Below are 12,854 nucleotides of genomic sequence, written 5' to 3'. Positions count from 1 at the left end.
CCATGCACTTCCTTAAGAATGGGTTCTTATTTGGGAACTAGAATTCTGCTCAGTGTTTAACACACATACACCCAATTAAAAAACCTGTGGCCCTCTAGATGTTGTTGGAAATGGCTCCCATCATCCCTGAACATTGTCAGTGCTGACTGGGGCTTATAGGAGTTGTTATCCAACAATATTTAGACTGTCACAGCTCCTAAATCCATGAGGCAGAGACAGTGCTATTTTTCTAGAAAAAGAGGTGCCAGAACTCACTATGAATGTCTCTCTCATTCTCTAAGAATGGCAATGGCGCCCACCTGACAGGTACCAGAACTAGGTTTTCGTGAGTTGCAGCTGAGGGGGGGGGGAGCCCTGGGTAGAGGGAATACTTTCTGGAAGACAGAGGATGTAGTGTGGCTCAACGTATAACATAATTCTCCCCTGTTGAGGAAACCAGGATTTTCACAACCTAGAGTGCCTAGGAGGAAAATTTAATGAAGAGATTTTTAAAAAATAATCAAAAACTTAGCAAATTGAATGTATATCTACAGAGTACAATCTATTGTTTGTTCTGTGTCTGGCACATTGCCAATTGTTCATTTCTGTGATCCATTTCAGAATTTATTCTTTTTTGTGCTTGACAAACTCTTCTGCTTAAATGTAAGAACTTCAGTCTCAGTCCGTTCCTGAAATAAATATCCAGACCAACAACAACAATAGTAGCAGAACAACAAATCCAATTACTTGTCTTATTCCTGCACTGAGATTGCTACGATCCTGAATGTTATCTCGTGGAGGAGGCCCGCTGTCAATGCTGCCACCAAAGCCTTTATAGAGGCAGTTTGGAGGGGCCCAGCCATAATCACAATGACAATGTTTATGAGTATTGCATATACCCCTATAGTGGCACATTGTGAAATTACAATCATAGTTCAAGAGGGATACATTCTTGCAGTCCCCATTAATACACATCATGTTCTTGCCACAAGGAGTCCCATCTCTCACTGCTCCAATATCAGGTATCTCCATTCCACTGTGGTAGTCTGTACTCCAGCATTTCCTATTGCCAATGGGTATATTAACTAGGGTGCTGTGTTCCTCCAAAGAAGGTAGTTTATAAACATTTTCACACTGGATTTTTCCACATAGGATATTCTTAGCACTGCATTTCTTATAAGTTCCATCTCTAAGGCCACAGTTGCCAAAGCGATCCCCTCGACCATTCAGTTTATTGAAGCAATCCTTTGATGCAGCTGTTGCTTCCATGCCAAAGATCATTTTGCACTGCTGACTGTGAGTTATGCAATTTCCATGATAGCAGTATACACCATCACTACACGGGGCACCATCTTGTACATAAACATCTTCAGGACACCATTCTGAAGTCCCATTGCAGTACTCGGGAAGATCACAGCTGCTAACCTCTTGTCTGCAGACATAATGAGCTGGAAGATACTGACACTTAGCACAACACCGTCCAAAAGCACAACTGGCACCTGGGCGGAGCATGCAATTAGACTGGCAACATGGATCCAACTTGCATTGATCTGGTGAACCACAGTCACATTGCTCTCCATCTTCCACTACTTTGTTACCACACTGTTTGAGTTTATACATTTTATCAGGCTCTGGCGGAATTAACAAACATGGAGTGTTCCTTAGCTCAAAATAATTCTGATAACTGCAGTTGCTAAACTTATCTGTGTTTGCCTGAGCTGCAGCCATAATGCACTTACTTCGTTCACAAGTACAGTATTTTGAATCATGTTGCATGCCAAGATTATGTCCTAATTCATGAGTAAATGTATTAGAAAAATCAGACAAACTATAGCCAACATATGATTCAACACCACATGCCCGATCAGTCCAACAGATTGTTCCTAAATATGATAATCCTCGCGTACGTCCAAAACCCTTATATACAAATAAATGAGCAGCATCGTTCTTTAAATGTTTATTTAGGGTGTTTGTTCTCCAGTCATTGAAATTAGAAAGAAGGATGTTAATGTTGTTATCAATCACAATGAGGTTCTTTTCTGACCAAATCTCCAATCCAACAAGAGTCACGACAACACCAATTTGCTTATATAATGAATTAGCAACATGAATGACATCTAGAACTCGCATTGCAGCAACAGTTTCATTTCTATCAATTCTCACATATCTTTCATAATCCACAACAATTGCAACCTCTGCATAACGGGTGTGTGTCCACCAACCTCCTTCTGGAGCACCCTTAGCCACTATATCTGTTTTTCGGATCATGGCCTCTTGATGCCTTTGCTCTTCTTCTGTTAACCCACACATCATGCGTGCAGCACCCTCTATTTCTTCCAACCTATACACCACATGTTGAGAAGAAGCAGATCTCTGCACAGGCTGAATTTCATAGGTGTCATTTTCTAAATGCAGCAGACCCCTGAGACCCCCTGAGCAAGTGCTGAGGGTGACCCAGGAGAAAGGCTTGTCTTGTACTAAGCCACGGTAGAAGCAGTCATCTCTGATGAAAGGATACTCCATCTGGAGGTCTCCCTCCTTACTGTAAGTGAAGACAGGGAGGTGTTTAGCGACAAAGCCCCTGTTCTGCTTGAGATGCACTACATGGCTTTTCCCCTCAATCTGCAGTAGGTAGGTGACATCATGACGTTCTTGTCCATACCTTGGGTTTAGTTTTCTTGGGATGGTCACCTCATAAGAGGCATACATAAAGCCTTGTGGTGGTTTCTGACCTGCAGTCTCACACAAAACATTCCATGAGATCAGCACCAGTTGCCATGTGTGGCGGTTAGTCATTTTCCCTGAGAGGTGAAAGAAATCACTGGAGCGCTGTACTAATGCCTGTCATTCATGGTCTGTAATGGTGGTGGAAATAAAGCTGCATGCTAACTAGAGCAGGAGAATGATTCTGACCATAGCAACACTCCGTAGATTTACCTTTAGAATGTGGGAGGAGCTTAGCTGATTGATGGAACAGAATGGAGAAGGAAGATGGAGGGTGGGAATGCATGAAAGGGTAAATACAGAGCATTAGAACTTAAAAAGCCCTGCTATATTAGGTGAAAGGCAAATCTAGTTCAGCATCTTCTTCCCAAAGTGGCCAAACAGATACCACCGGGAAGCCTACTGTTAGGACTTAGGTGCTTTCCCCTTTTCTGATTCTTATCAACTAGTATTCAGAAACATTGGATTTCCACTGGATTTTATGAAATCATAGAATCATAGAATCGGTAGGGACCCTTAGGATCATTTAGCCCAGACATGTCCAATGTGTCAATTGCGGGGTGGATTTTGGTTGAGCACGACCAAGGCCTCGTCACCTCTGCCCATCGTCCTCTCCCAGCGGCCGCCCTGCACTAAGCCAGGCTTGCTCACCACCGCTGCAGCGAGAGCACTGGCTGGCACAGGTGCTGCCTCCGCCTCCTTGCGGCCGCATCAAGCGCCCTACTCTGGCTGCCAGCTTTTCCAATGCCCAGTCAGTTGGCCGGCCCCAGAAACATGTGAGGTGCCTGCCTCTGCCCCCTCCAAGCTGCATTCCTGGGGCAAGGAGGCAGGGGTCAACAATGAGGCACACATGCTCCTCAAGGGCTGCAGTGCTGCTGAGGGAGCCAAAGGGAAGGGCGGTGCACAAGAGAGACAATGACACTCCTCCTCCCTCCTACCAGTTCCTGTGGAAAGAAAATGCCAGGTCCCACGCCCCTCCACTCTCCATCTTAGTTCTGTGTGGATGTTGAACTTTCCCCACCTTTCCAGCTCCAGCCTAGCTGTGTTTACGTGAATGTAAGCCACCACTCCCTCTTCCCATGGAGCTCTTCGTCTGAAAAAGGGGAAACTGGATATTTTGGGGCATGTTGGCTTCCTTCATGCGCCAAGGGCCCTGGGAGGGGCCTGGTGTGGGGGTAATAATTTGTTATTATTTTTATCATCATCATCATTTATACCCCCGCCCATCTGGCTGGGTTTCCCTGTCAAATATAATATGTTTAAGTTGAAGAATGACAATGGGAGAGTGTGGTAGATCATTTCCAGTTTTTGATACTGGATAGATCACAGCCTACTTGAAGTTGGACATGCCTGATCTAGCTCAACCCCAGGAATATGCAGCTGTCCTATATGAAGATCGAACTTGCAGCCTTGGCGTTATCAGCACCACGCTTTAACCAATTGAGCTATCCATGCTGGATTAAAGTATTACCATATATGTTTCACCTTTATATAGAGTTAAAGTGAACAATATTATGTCTGCTCTCTTTCCACTGGCCTGAGGAAGCAGAAAAGGATGTCCACTTTCACCTTTACTCTTTAATATATTGTGACAAAAGCCATGGCAAAAGCGCATGGGATCTCAGGTGCCCACACAGGGTCTGTGTCCCTTTGGAGAATAGAAGACACAGTGGAGGCTGTTGTGCTTTAAGAAATAGGACCTATTCACCTATTTACACTCTCAGTTTGCATGGGGGGGGCAGATCTTACAGCATGGCCCAAAGCATTGCAGGCAGTCCTTCCTTCTCCCTTGCCAAAATGGATCTCCCCCCCCCTTTTCTTCTTCTTCTTCTTCTTCTTCTTCTTCTTCTTCTTCTTCTTCTTCTTCTTCTTCTTCTTCTTCTTCTTCTTCTTCTTCTTCTTCTTCCCAGATACTCGATTAATTGGTCCAAATTGGAATTGATGCCAATAGGTGAAAATTCAATTACCCATTCACTTAAAAGGTAAGGGTAAAGGACCCCGACAGTTAAGTCCAGTTGCAGACAACTCTTGGGTTGTGGTGCTCATTTCGCTTTACAGGCCAAGGGAGCCGGCATTTGTCCACGGACAGTTTTTCTGGGTCATGTGGTCAGCATGACTAAGCCACTTCTGGCGCAATGGAACACTGAAACCAGAGCAGCGCACGGAAACACTGTTTACCTCCCGCTGGAGCGGTACCTCTTTATCGACTTGCACTTTTTTGTGTGCTTTCGAACTGCTAGGTTGGCAGGAGCTGGGACCGAGCAACGGGAGCTCACCCCGTCACGGGGATTCGAACCACTGACCTTCTCATTGGCAAGCCCAAGAGGCTTAGTGGTTTAGACCACAGTGCCACCCTCATCCTACCCATTCACTTAAGCAATATAAATTCTAGATTCGTACTGAATAAGTTAAATATTTAGGTATGTTAACACCAAGAGATATACCTCAGCTAGTAACAGTAAACATAAATGAAATACATAAAATAACAAACATAAATTTTAAAAAGAGGCTTCCCTAGATATTGATAGATGGGAGCCATTAAACCTTACCATTTGCAGAAAGTTGAATGCTCTCGAAATGAACATTATTCCCAGATTGGCTCCCACTACGTTTCCAAGCACAAATCAAAGTGTTGGTGCTGACCTTTAAAGCCCCAAATGGCCTCAGCCCTATATACCCAAAGGAGCGTCTCCACCCCCATTGTTCAGCCTTGACACTGAGGTCCAGCGCCGAGGGCCTTCTAGCAGTTCCTTCACTGAAGAAAGTGAAGTTGTGGGGAACCAGGCAGAGGGCCTTTTTGGTAGTGGCGCCCACCCTCTGGAACCCCCTCCCATCAGTTGTCAAGAAGATAAATAACTATACAACTTTTAGAAGAAATCTAAAGGCAGCCCTATATAGAGAAGTTTTTTTTAAAAAATAATAATGCTTTATTATGTTTTTAATATGTTGGAAGCCATTGGCTAGGGCAATCCAATCATCATTGTTGTTGTTGTTGATGATGATGATATATTTCTTCTGAGAAGATGCTACAGGTCATTCCACAATCAACAAATTGCAATTGGTGGCAATGAAGAAATTGACATTGCCAGTGATGGCACCCTCCCAAATTACCGAGTCCAATTACCGAGAGCTGATTTCATGGGTTGTATTTAATAGGGCCGTACACACCCCGCAGCCTAACTGTACAAATCAGATTGACCTGCCTAGCTCAACCCAGGGACCACCAGCCCTGCTCCCTTGCTCCCTTGCATACTCACACAATCAACATCAAAAGGGAACTGGCAGGCAGGCAGCTCCTTTCCAGAGAAATGCACTCAATTGCCTTGGTCAACGAGGAAAAGGCATAGGGAAAAATATGTAAACTCCTTCTTCCTGCAGTGTCACTATCTATGACTAATCTGGTGTGCCATATTCCTGCTTTTTAACAATGAATAATCTCATAAGATCAAATCACCTACATGTGTCACATTGACTTTGACCCAACTTTGAAGATTCACAATAACTATACAGTATACTATTAATGTATACAAATCACTTTCAATACCAGGGAATTCAACACTGCTTTTCAAAATTCAATTGTATTGTAATTGATTTCAAAACGGATATTTCTAGTTCTTCTATTTCCATAGGTGCCAACTATGCAGGGCCCTGGGTGCCCAGGCACCCCAATTTTTAAATGAAGGGGCCCCCCAGGTTGCACTCGGCAGCGGACGCATGCCATGGGGCATACCAATGCCACATGCATAAGTCGCAGTGATGTCGGCATGCCCATGGCACTCACTGTTGCAGGGCCAAGGCAGCAGGCCTATTTCCATGACTAAATGTAATTGAAATGAATTTGTGCATTCTTCTTCTTGGCATAGCAGAAGTCAGTAGAGTTATATAGGGAAATGGTGTTTCCATGCACTCCGGCACTCATCACGGTGCCCCGTTGCACCAGAAGTGGTTTGGTCATGCTGGCCACACGACTCGGAAAACTTACTGTGGACAAATGCAGGCTCCCTTGGCCTGAAGCAAAATGAGCACTGCACCCCATAGTAGCCTTTGACTGGACTTAACCATCCAGGGGTGCTTTACCTTTTCCTTATAGGGAAGTTTTTAATGTTTGATGCTTTATTATGCTTTATGTATGCTGTAAGCTGCCCAGAGTGGGTGGGGTATAAATAATAAAAATATCATCATCATCATCCTTGAGGATTTACTGAAGGAATTATTCGTAAAACTAATATATCTCATTTGTTTGACTTCAGAGCAATTTTATACCTATATTGCATTAAAAACGTTGCCATTTGTACTTTCAGTGTTTATGCACCATCTTCTGCATATAAATAAAGATTAAGGAAAAGCTACTTATAAGTAAGGTTGTATATTTTTGCATTATAACATTCATGTTTTTTGCTTCCACAGTACCTTTTTCAATGCCCATCCTACACTGGTGGAAATCACTAAGACTGCATATGTTTCTGCTGTTCAGTAGCTAAGGCAATCAGCTGCAATATTATTGCTAGACAGCCAGCATATCTTAGGGTTAGCATCTCACTTACGGTATTTCAACAGAATCACTATGTAAATTTCTCTGTGAATAGGATTTTCTTTCACAGAGTGTTTAGCCCCTCCTGCCCAATGCCTTTCCTGCTGTGGGCTTGAGGAAGATACATCTGAGAGTTAGAGAATATAGACCACATTGCAAAAAAAAAAATTCCCGTTTGTAGTGCCTAGCTGAAAAAAATAATTAAAAAATACCCCTAACTTTTAAGAGTAATCAAAAGGTTAGAGACTTAAATGTATTTCTGAATAATACTGTCCATTATTTCATGCACACCAATTTGCATTCAGTGCATTGTTCAATTCTCTAATTCAGTTTGGAATGTCTTCTCCTTTTAAAATATTTTATTCATGCATTTGCTCCTTCAGTTGGCCAAACGTCCATGTCTAGAGCTTCTTGAAATAAATACCCAGAACCACAAGAACACAAAATATATATAATTACTCCTATAATTGCTGCCATGCTGGAGCTAAATTTAAAAATACTATGTCTTGGAGGGGGGTCCACTATCAATGCTGCCACCGTAGCCGTCATAGAGACAGTCAGGAGCAGCCCAGCCATAATTACAATGACAATGTTTCTGAGTATTGCATATTCCTCAAACATGGCACTTTGTGATAATACAATCATACCGCAAGGACACGCTCATGCAGTTCCCATCAATCCACATCAGGTCAGTACCACAAGGAGTCCCATCTCTCACTGCTCCAATATCGGGTATCTCTATTCCAGCATGGTAGTCTGCTGTACTCCAGCGTTGCCTATTGCCAAGGGCCGTATGAAGTATGGTGCTGTGTTCCTCCAAATGAGATAATTGATCAACATTTTCACAATGGATTCGGCCACACAAGATATGTGAGTATCGCATTTCTTATAAGTGCCATGTCTAAGCCCACAGTTGCCAAAGCGATCCCCTCGAGCATTTATTTCACTGAAGCAATCCATTGGTGCACCTGTTGCTTTGTTGCCAAATATCATTTTGCATTGTCCATTGTGAGTTGTGCAATTTCCATTATAGCAATATGCACCATCACTGCATGGCGCACCATCTTGTACATAAACATCTTCAGGACACCATTCTGAAGTCCCATTGCAGTACTCAGGAAGGTCACATGCATGAACTTTCTGCAAACAGACTGAGCTGGAAGAAATTGACAATTAACACAGCACTGTCCAAAAGCACAAGCAGCACTTGGACTCAACATGCAATTAGACTGGCAACATGAATCCAACTTGCATTGCTCTGATGAGCCACAGTCACATTACTCTTTATCTTCCACTACTTTGTTTCCACAGTATGCTGATTTATACATAGGATCAGGGACTGGTGGAACTAAAACATTAAAAGTTCCTTACTGAGAAGTAATCCTTATAACTAGGGATTCCTAAACTTATCTGTGCTTACTCCGTATGCAGCCATAACGCAAGCATGTCGATCACAAGTGCAGTATTTTTCATCATGTTGCAGAGTTCTGCCCTGTTGTGCCTAGTAGACAAATATAATGAAGAAGGGCTTTAAAAACTTTAGAAACTTAAATGTATCTCTTCATAATACTGTCCATTATTTCCTGCACATCTATTTGACACATTCAGTGAATTGTTCAATTCTCTGATTCAGTTGGGACAGGATTTTCTTTCTCTTTTATATATTCTTCATATGTTCTTTCTGGGTTTTTTACAAACCGCTCTCTCAGAGACTTGCGGAAATAAATACCCAGCCCAAGAACAGCAAAAACAAGAAATACAATTGCTGCTATAATTCCTATAATGATGCCAATATGGAGTGAAGCATTCCCTGGTGGAGGAGGTCCACTGTCAATGCTGCCACCATTACCTTTGTTTAGACAGTCTGGAGGGGCCCAGCCATTATCACAGTGACAATGTTTGTGAGAGTTGCATATTCCTCGATTATGGCACTTTGTGACATTGCAATCATATTTCAAGAGGGACACACTCTTGCACTCCGCATTAATGCACATCATTTCTTTGCCACAAGGAGTCCCATCTCTCACTGCTCCAATATCAGGTATCTTCATTCCAGCGTGGTAATCTGTGCTCCAGCATTTCCTATTGCCAAGGGGCGTATTAATTATGGTTCTGTGTTCCTCCAAAGAAGGTACTGTATCAACATTTTCACACTGGATTCGGCCGCACAAGATGTTCTGAGTATCACATTTCTTATAAGTGTCATGTATAAGCCCACAGTTTCCAAAGCGATCACCTCGAGAATTCATTTCACTGAAGCAATCCTTTGATGCACTGGATGCTTTGTTGCCAAATATCATTCTGCACTGCCCGTTGTGAGTTGTGCAATTCCCATGATAGCAATATGCACCATCAGTACAAGGGGCACCGTCTTGTACATAAACATCTTCAGGACACCATTCTGAAGTCCCATTGCAGTACTCGGGGAGATCACAACTGCTGACCGGTTCTCTGCAAACCTTATGAATTGGAAGATACTGACACTCAACACAGCATTGTCCAAAAGCACAAGCAGCACTTGGACTCAACATGCAATCAGACTGGCAACATGGATCCAACTTGCATTGCTCTGGTGAGCCACAGTCACATTCCTCTTTGTGTTCCACTACTTTGTTTCCACAGTATGCAAATTTATACATTAGATCAGGGTCTAGTGGAACTAACAAACACGGTCTGTTCCTTACTGAGAAGTAATCCTTATAACTGCAGTTGCTAAACTTATCTGTGCTTACTCCGTATGCAGCCATAACACAAGCATGTCGATCACAAGTGCAGTATTTTTCATCATGTTTCATTCCAAGATTATGTCCTAATTCATGGGCAAATATAACAGAAAAATCAAACAAACTGTAAGTCATATATGACTCAACACCAGTTGCCCAATGGCCAAGACAAATTGTTCTTACGTACGCTAATCCAACTTTATGTCCAAAACTTTTATATACAAATAAGTGAGCAGCATCAAAATCTATATGTTTACTTAGTGACTCTTTTACAAACATGGCAAAATTGAAGAGTGTTCGTTCTATTGTGTCGTTAATTTTCATGAGGTTCTTTTCTGACCATATCTCCAGGCCAGCTATAGACAACTCAACAGCAAGTGGCTCATATATTGAGTTTGCAGTATGGATAATATCTAGAACTTGCAAAGCAATACGGCTTTCATTTCTTTCAAACCTGACATATCGTTCATGATCTATCACAATGGCAAGCTCCAAGTATCTGGTGTGTGTCCACCAATCTCCTCTAGCATCAGTTTGAACTGTTACATTATTTGTGCTTTGGATCATGGCCTCTTGGCGTCTTTGCTCTTCCTCTGTTAGCCCGCACCTCATTCGTACAGCACCCACCATTTCCTCCAATCTATACAACACATGTTGAGAAGTAGCAGATGCCTGAACAGGTTCGATTTCATAGGTGCCATTTTCTAAGTGCAACAGACCCCTGAGTCCCCCCAAACAAGTGCTGAGGGTGACTCGAGAGGCAGGATGGCCTTTTACAAAGCCGCGGTAGAAGCAGTCATCTCTGATGAAAGGGTAGTCCATCTGAAGGTCCCCCTCCCTATTGTAAGAGAAGACAGGGAAATGTTTAGGCACAAAGCTCTTCTTTTTCCTGAGCTTCACGATGTGACCCTTCCCCTCAATTTGCAGCAAGTAAGTGATAGTGTGGTGCTTTTGTCCATATCGGAAGGTTAATTTCCTGGGGACAATAATCTCATAGGAGGCATACCTATAGCCCTGTGGAGGGTTCTGACCTGCAGTCTCACTCAACACATTCCATGAGATCAGCACCAGCAGCCAGGGAAGATTGCTTGTCATCTTCCCTGACAGGTGAAAGAATGCACTAAGGCACCCCATGGGATAGCCTGTTGTGGGCCCAAAGCAAAATGGGAAGGAGATTCCTATAGAGAGAGGAGGATTCTGATGATAGCAACCTTTGGAATGTGGGCGGGCCTTGGTGATTACGGACAGAATAGAATACAGAGAATAGGCGAGTGGGAAGCTGATAAGATGAGGACCATAGTGTCAGGTAATCATGGGAACTGAGTGCAGAGCAATGGAAGAATACTTAGTCAGAGTTCCTATGGCCTTGTCACGAACAAATTTGGTATAGATATAGTATTTCTTGTGCCACTGGAGGGCTGGAAGCAGGATGTATGAACAGCAAGTTGCCTGCTCTACAGAGATTTGGCCAGCAATATGCAGCAATAGCAGGTAAGGCGAAGAGGGAATTTTTAATTATTATTATTTTATTAAATTTGTATAACACCCTAAATCCGTAGATCTCATAAATTTACAAGATATTAGATGTAGGTTGGAGTAGTTTGTATCAAATGCTATAAATTTAAATGAAGGTGTTTTTTAAACAAATTATGGGAAGTCCTTACTTGTCCACCTGGTCCATGACAAGGCTCACATTCAAAATTCTCCAATGTGTCTACTCATTTTGAGGTGGCTCACTCCTTGCCCCACCAACAAACATGCAGGGCATAGAGGGCAGCTGCCCCTCAACCCAAGGGCTGTGACTCTTGCCTGTGAGTCCAGGAAAACCTGTTCCCTGCCTTGCAGCCTTTCCCCACCTGACCTAGGAGGAAGGGGCCCTGACTGATTTCAGCAACAAAAGCTGAGACTGGTGAACACCCCCTTGGGCTGGGGTGTCGTTTGCCGGATTTTGTTGGGAGGGGTGGTGGTTGCTGCTGTTGCTGGTTTTTTGAATCTTTATTTTAGATCTTGTGATTTTATGTGGAAATTGTTCAGTTTGGTTGCATATTTTTTATGTTTTCTTTATTGTTTATGACTACTTTAGTTGTGTTGTAGTTATGAGTCCAGCTACAAAAACTGAGGCTGCTGAAGAGGCCAGAGACCATCTTGGCTGTCTCTTAGTGCAGACCCAGGTCATCGAGCCTGAGCTTCCTAATGAACCACCATGAGCAGTATTACCAACAACTGCAGCAGATAGGTACTATGCTTAGGATAATGGTTTATTCTCTCGCTAATAATACTGTTTTAAAATGTGCATTTTATATTTGACTTTGTTTAGTAATGTTTTCTTTTGAAATCTTAAGATTATTTGAGGTTAACTTTGTTTTGTTAAATGTGCATTCTGTACTTGACCTCCTTTGTAATGTTTGATTTGTCAATCAAAACAAAATAAAAAAATTCCTTCCAGCAGCACCTTAGAGAGCATGCACACGAAAGCTCATACCAATGACAAACTTAGTTGGTGTCTAAGGTGCTGCCACGAAGAGTCGGACATGACTAAACGACTAAACAACAACAAAAGGTGCTGCTGGAAGGAATTTTTTTATTTTGTTTCGACTATGTCAGACCAACACGGCTACCTACCTGTAACTAGTCATTTGTCAATGTTTAAGATAATATTTTAGTTTCCTGTTAGCTATGTTGTGTTGAATGTATACTTTATATTTTTTTTTTCTGTAATATTTTATTCTGGATTGTTGTATTTGATATTTTATTGTAGGTTGTAAAATGCTTCAAGACATTTTTCTTAAAAAATATAAATTATTCTAGAAATGAAATTATTAATAGTAATAATAATGTTGGATGCCAACACAACACTTGGGATGGCCCCCATCCTCCATCATGATGATGTGGGGCCT

General features: G+C 42.5%; 2 protein-coding genes and 1 pseudogene across 2 annotated transcripts; all 3 read right to left on the bottom strand.

The window, feature by feature from the left end:
* Positions 1–559: 559 nt before the first annotated feature.
* Positions 560–2,795, bottom strand: LOC118084024 (disintegrin and metalloproteinase domain-containing protein 20-like). Its single transcript, XM_035113250.2, has one exon. It carries the CDS (start codon positions 2,773–2,775, stop codon positions 658–660), a length of 2,118 nt encoding a protein of 705 aa, XP_034969141.2. The 5' UTR covers positions 2,776–2,795; the 3' UTR covers positions 560–657.
* Positions 2,796–7,733: 4,938 nt separating this feature from the next.
* Positions 7,734–8,511, bottom strand: LOC118084055 (disintegrin and metalloproteinase domain-containing protein 21-like; annotated as a pseudogene).
* Positions 8,512–8,827: 316 nt separating this feature from the next.
* On the bottom strand, positions 8,828–12,854 carry LOC118083981 (disintegrin and metalloproteinase domain-containing protein 20-like). Its single transcript, XM_035113192.2, has one exon. The coding sequence runs from the start codon at positions 11,089–11,091 to the stop codon at positions 8,851–8,853; it is 2,241 nt and encodes a 746-aa protein (XP_034969083.1). The 5' UTR covers positions 11,092–12,854; the 3' UTR covers positions 8,828–8,850.

Source organism: Zootoca vivipara, chromosome 1 (genome assembly GCF_963506605.1).
Source record: "Zootoca vivipara chromosome 1, rZooViv1.1, whole genome shotgun sequence".
In the NCBI taxonomy this organism is placed as follows: Eukaryota; Metazoa; Chordata; class Lepidosauria; order Squamata; family Lacertidae; genus Zootoca; species Zootoca vivipara.
Note: the sequence above shows the minus strand (reverse complement) of the source record. Positions and strands in the feature narration are given on the sequence as shown.

Bases quoted from the DNA above. Each gene is read 5' to 3' on its own strand.
- LOC118084024 (XM_035113250.2), bottom strand. From the start codon at position 2,775: ATGACTAACCGCCACACATGGCAACTGGTGCTGATCTCATGGAATGTT.
- LOC118083981 (XM_035113192.2), bottom strand. From the start codon at position 11,091: ATGGGGTGCCTTAGTGCATTCTTTCACCTGTCAGGGAAGATGACAAGC.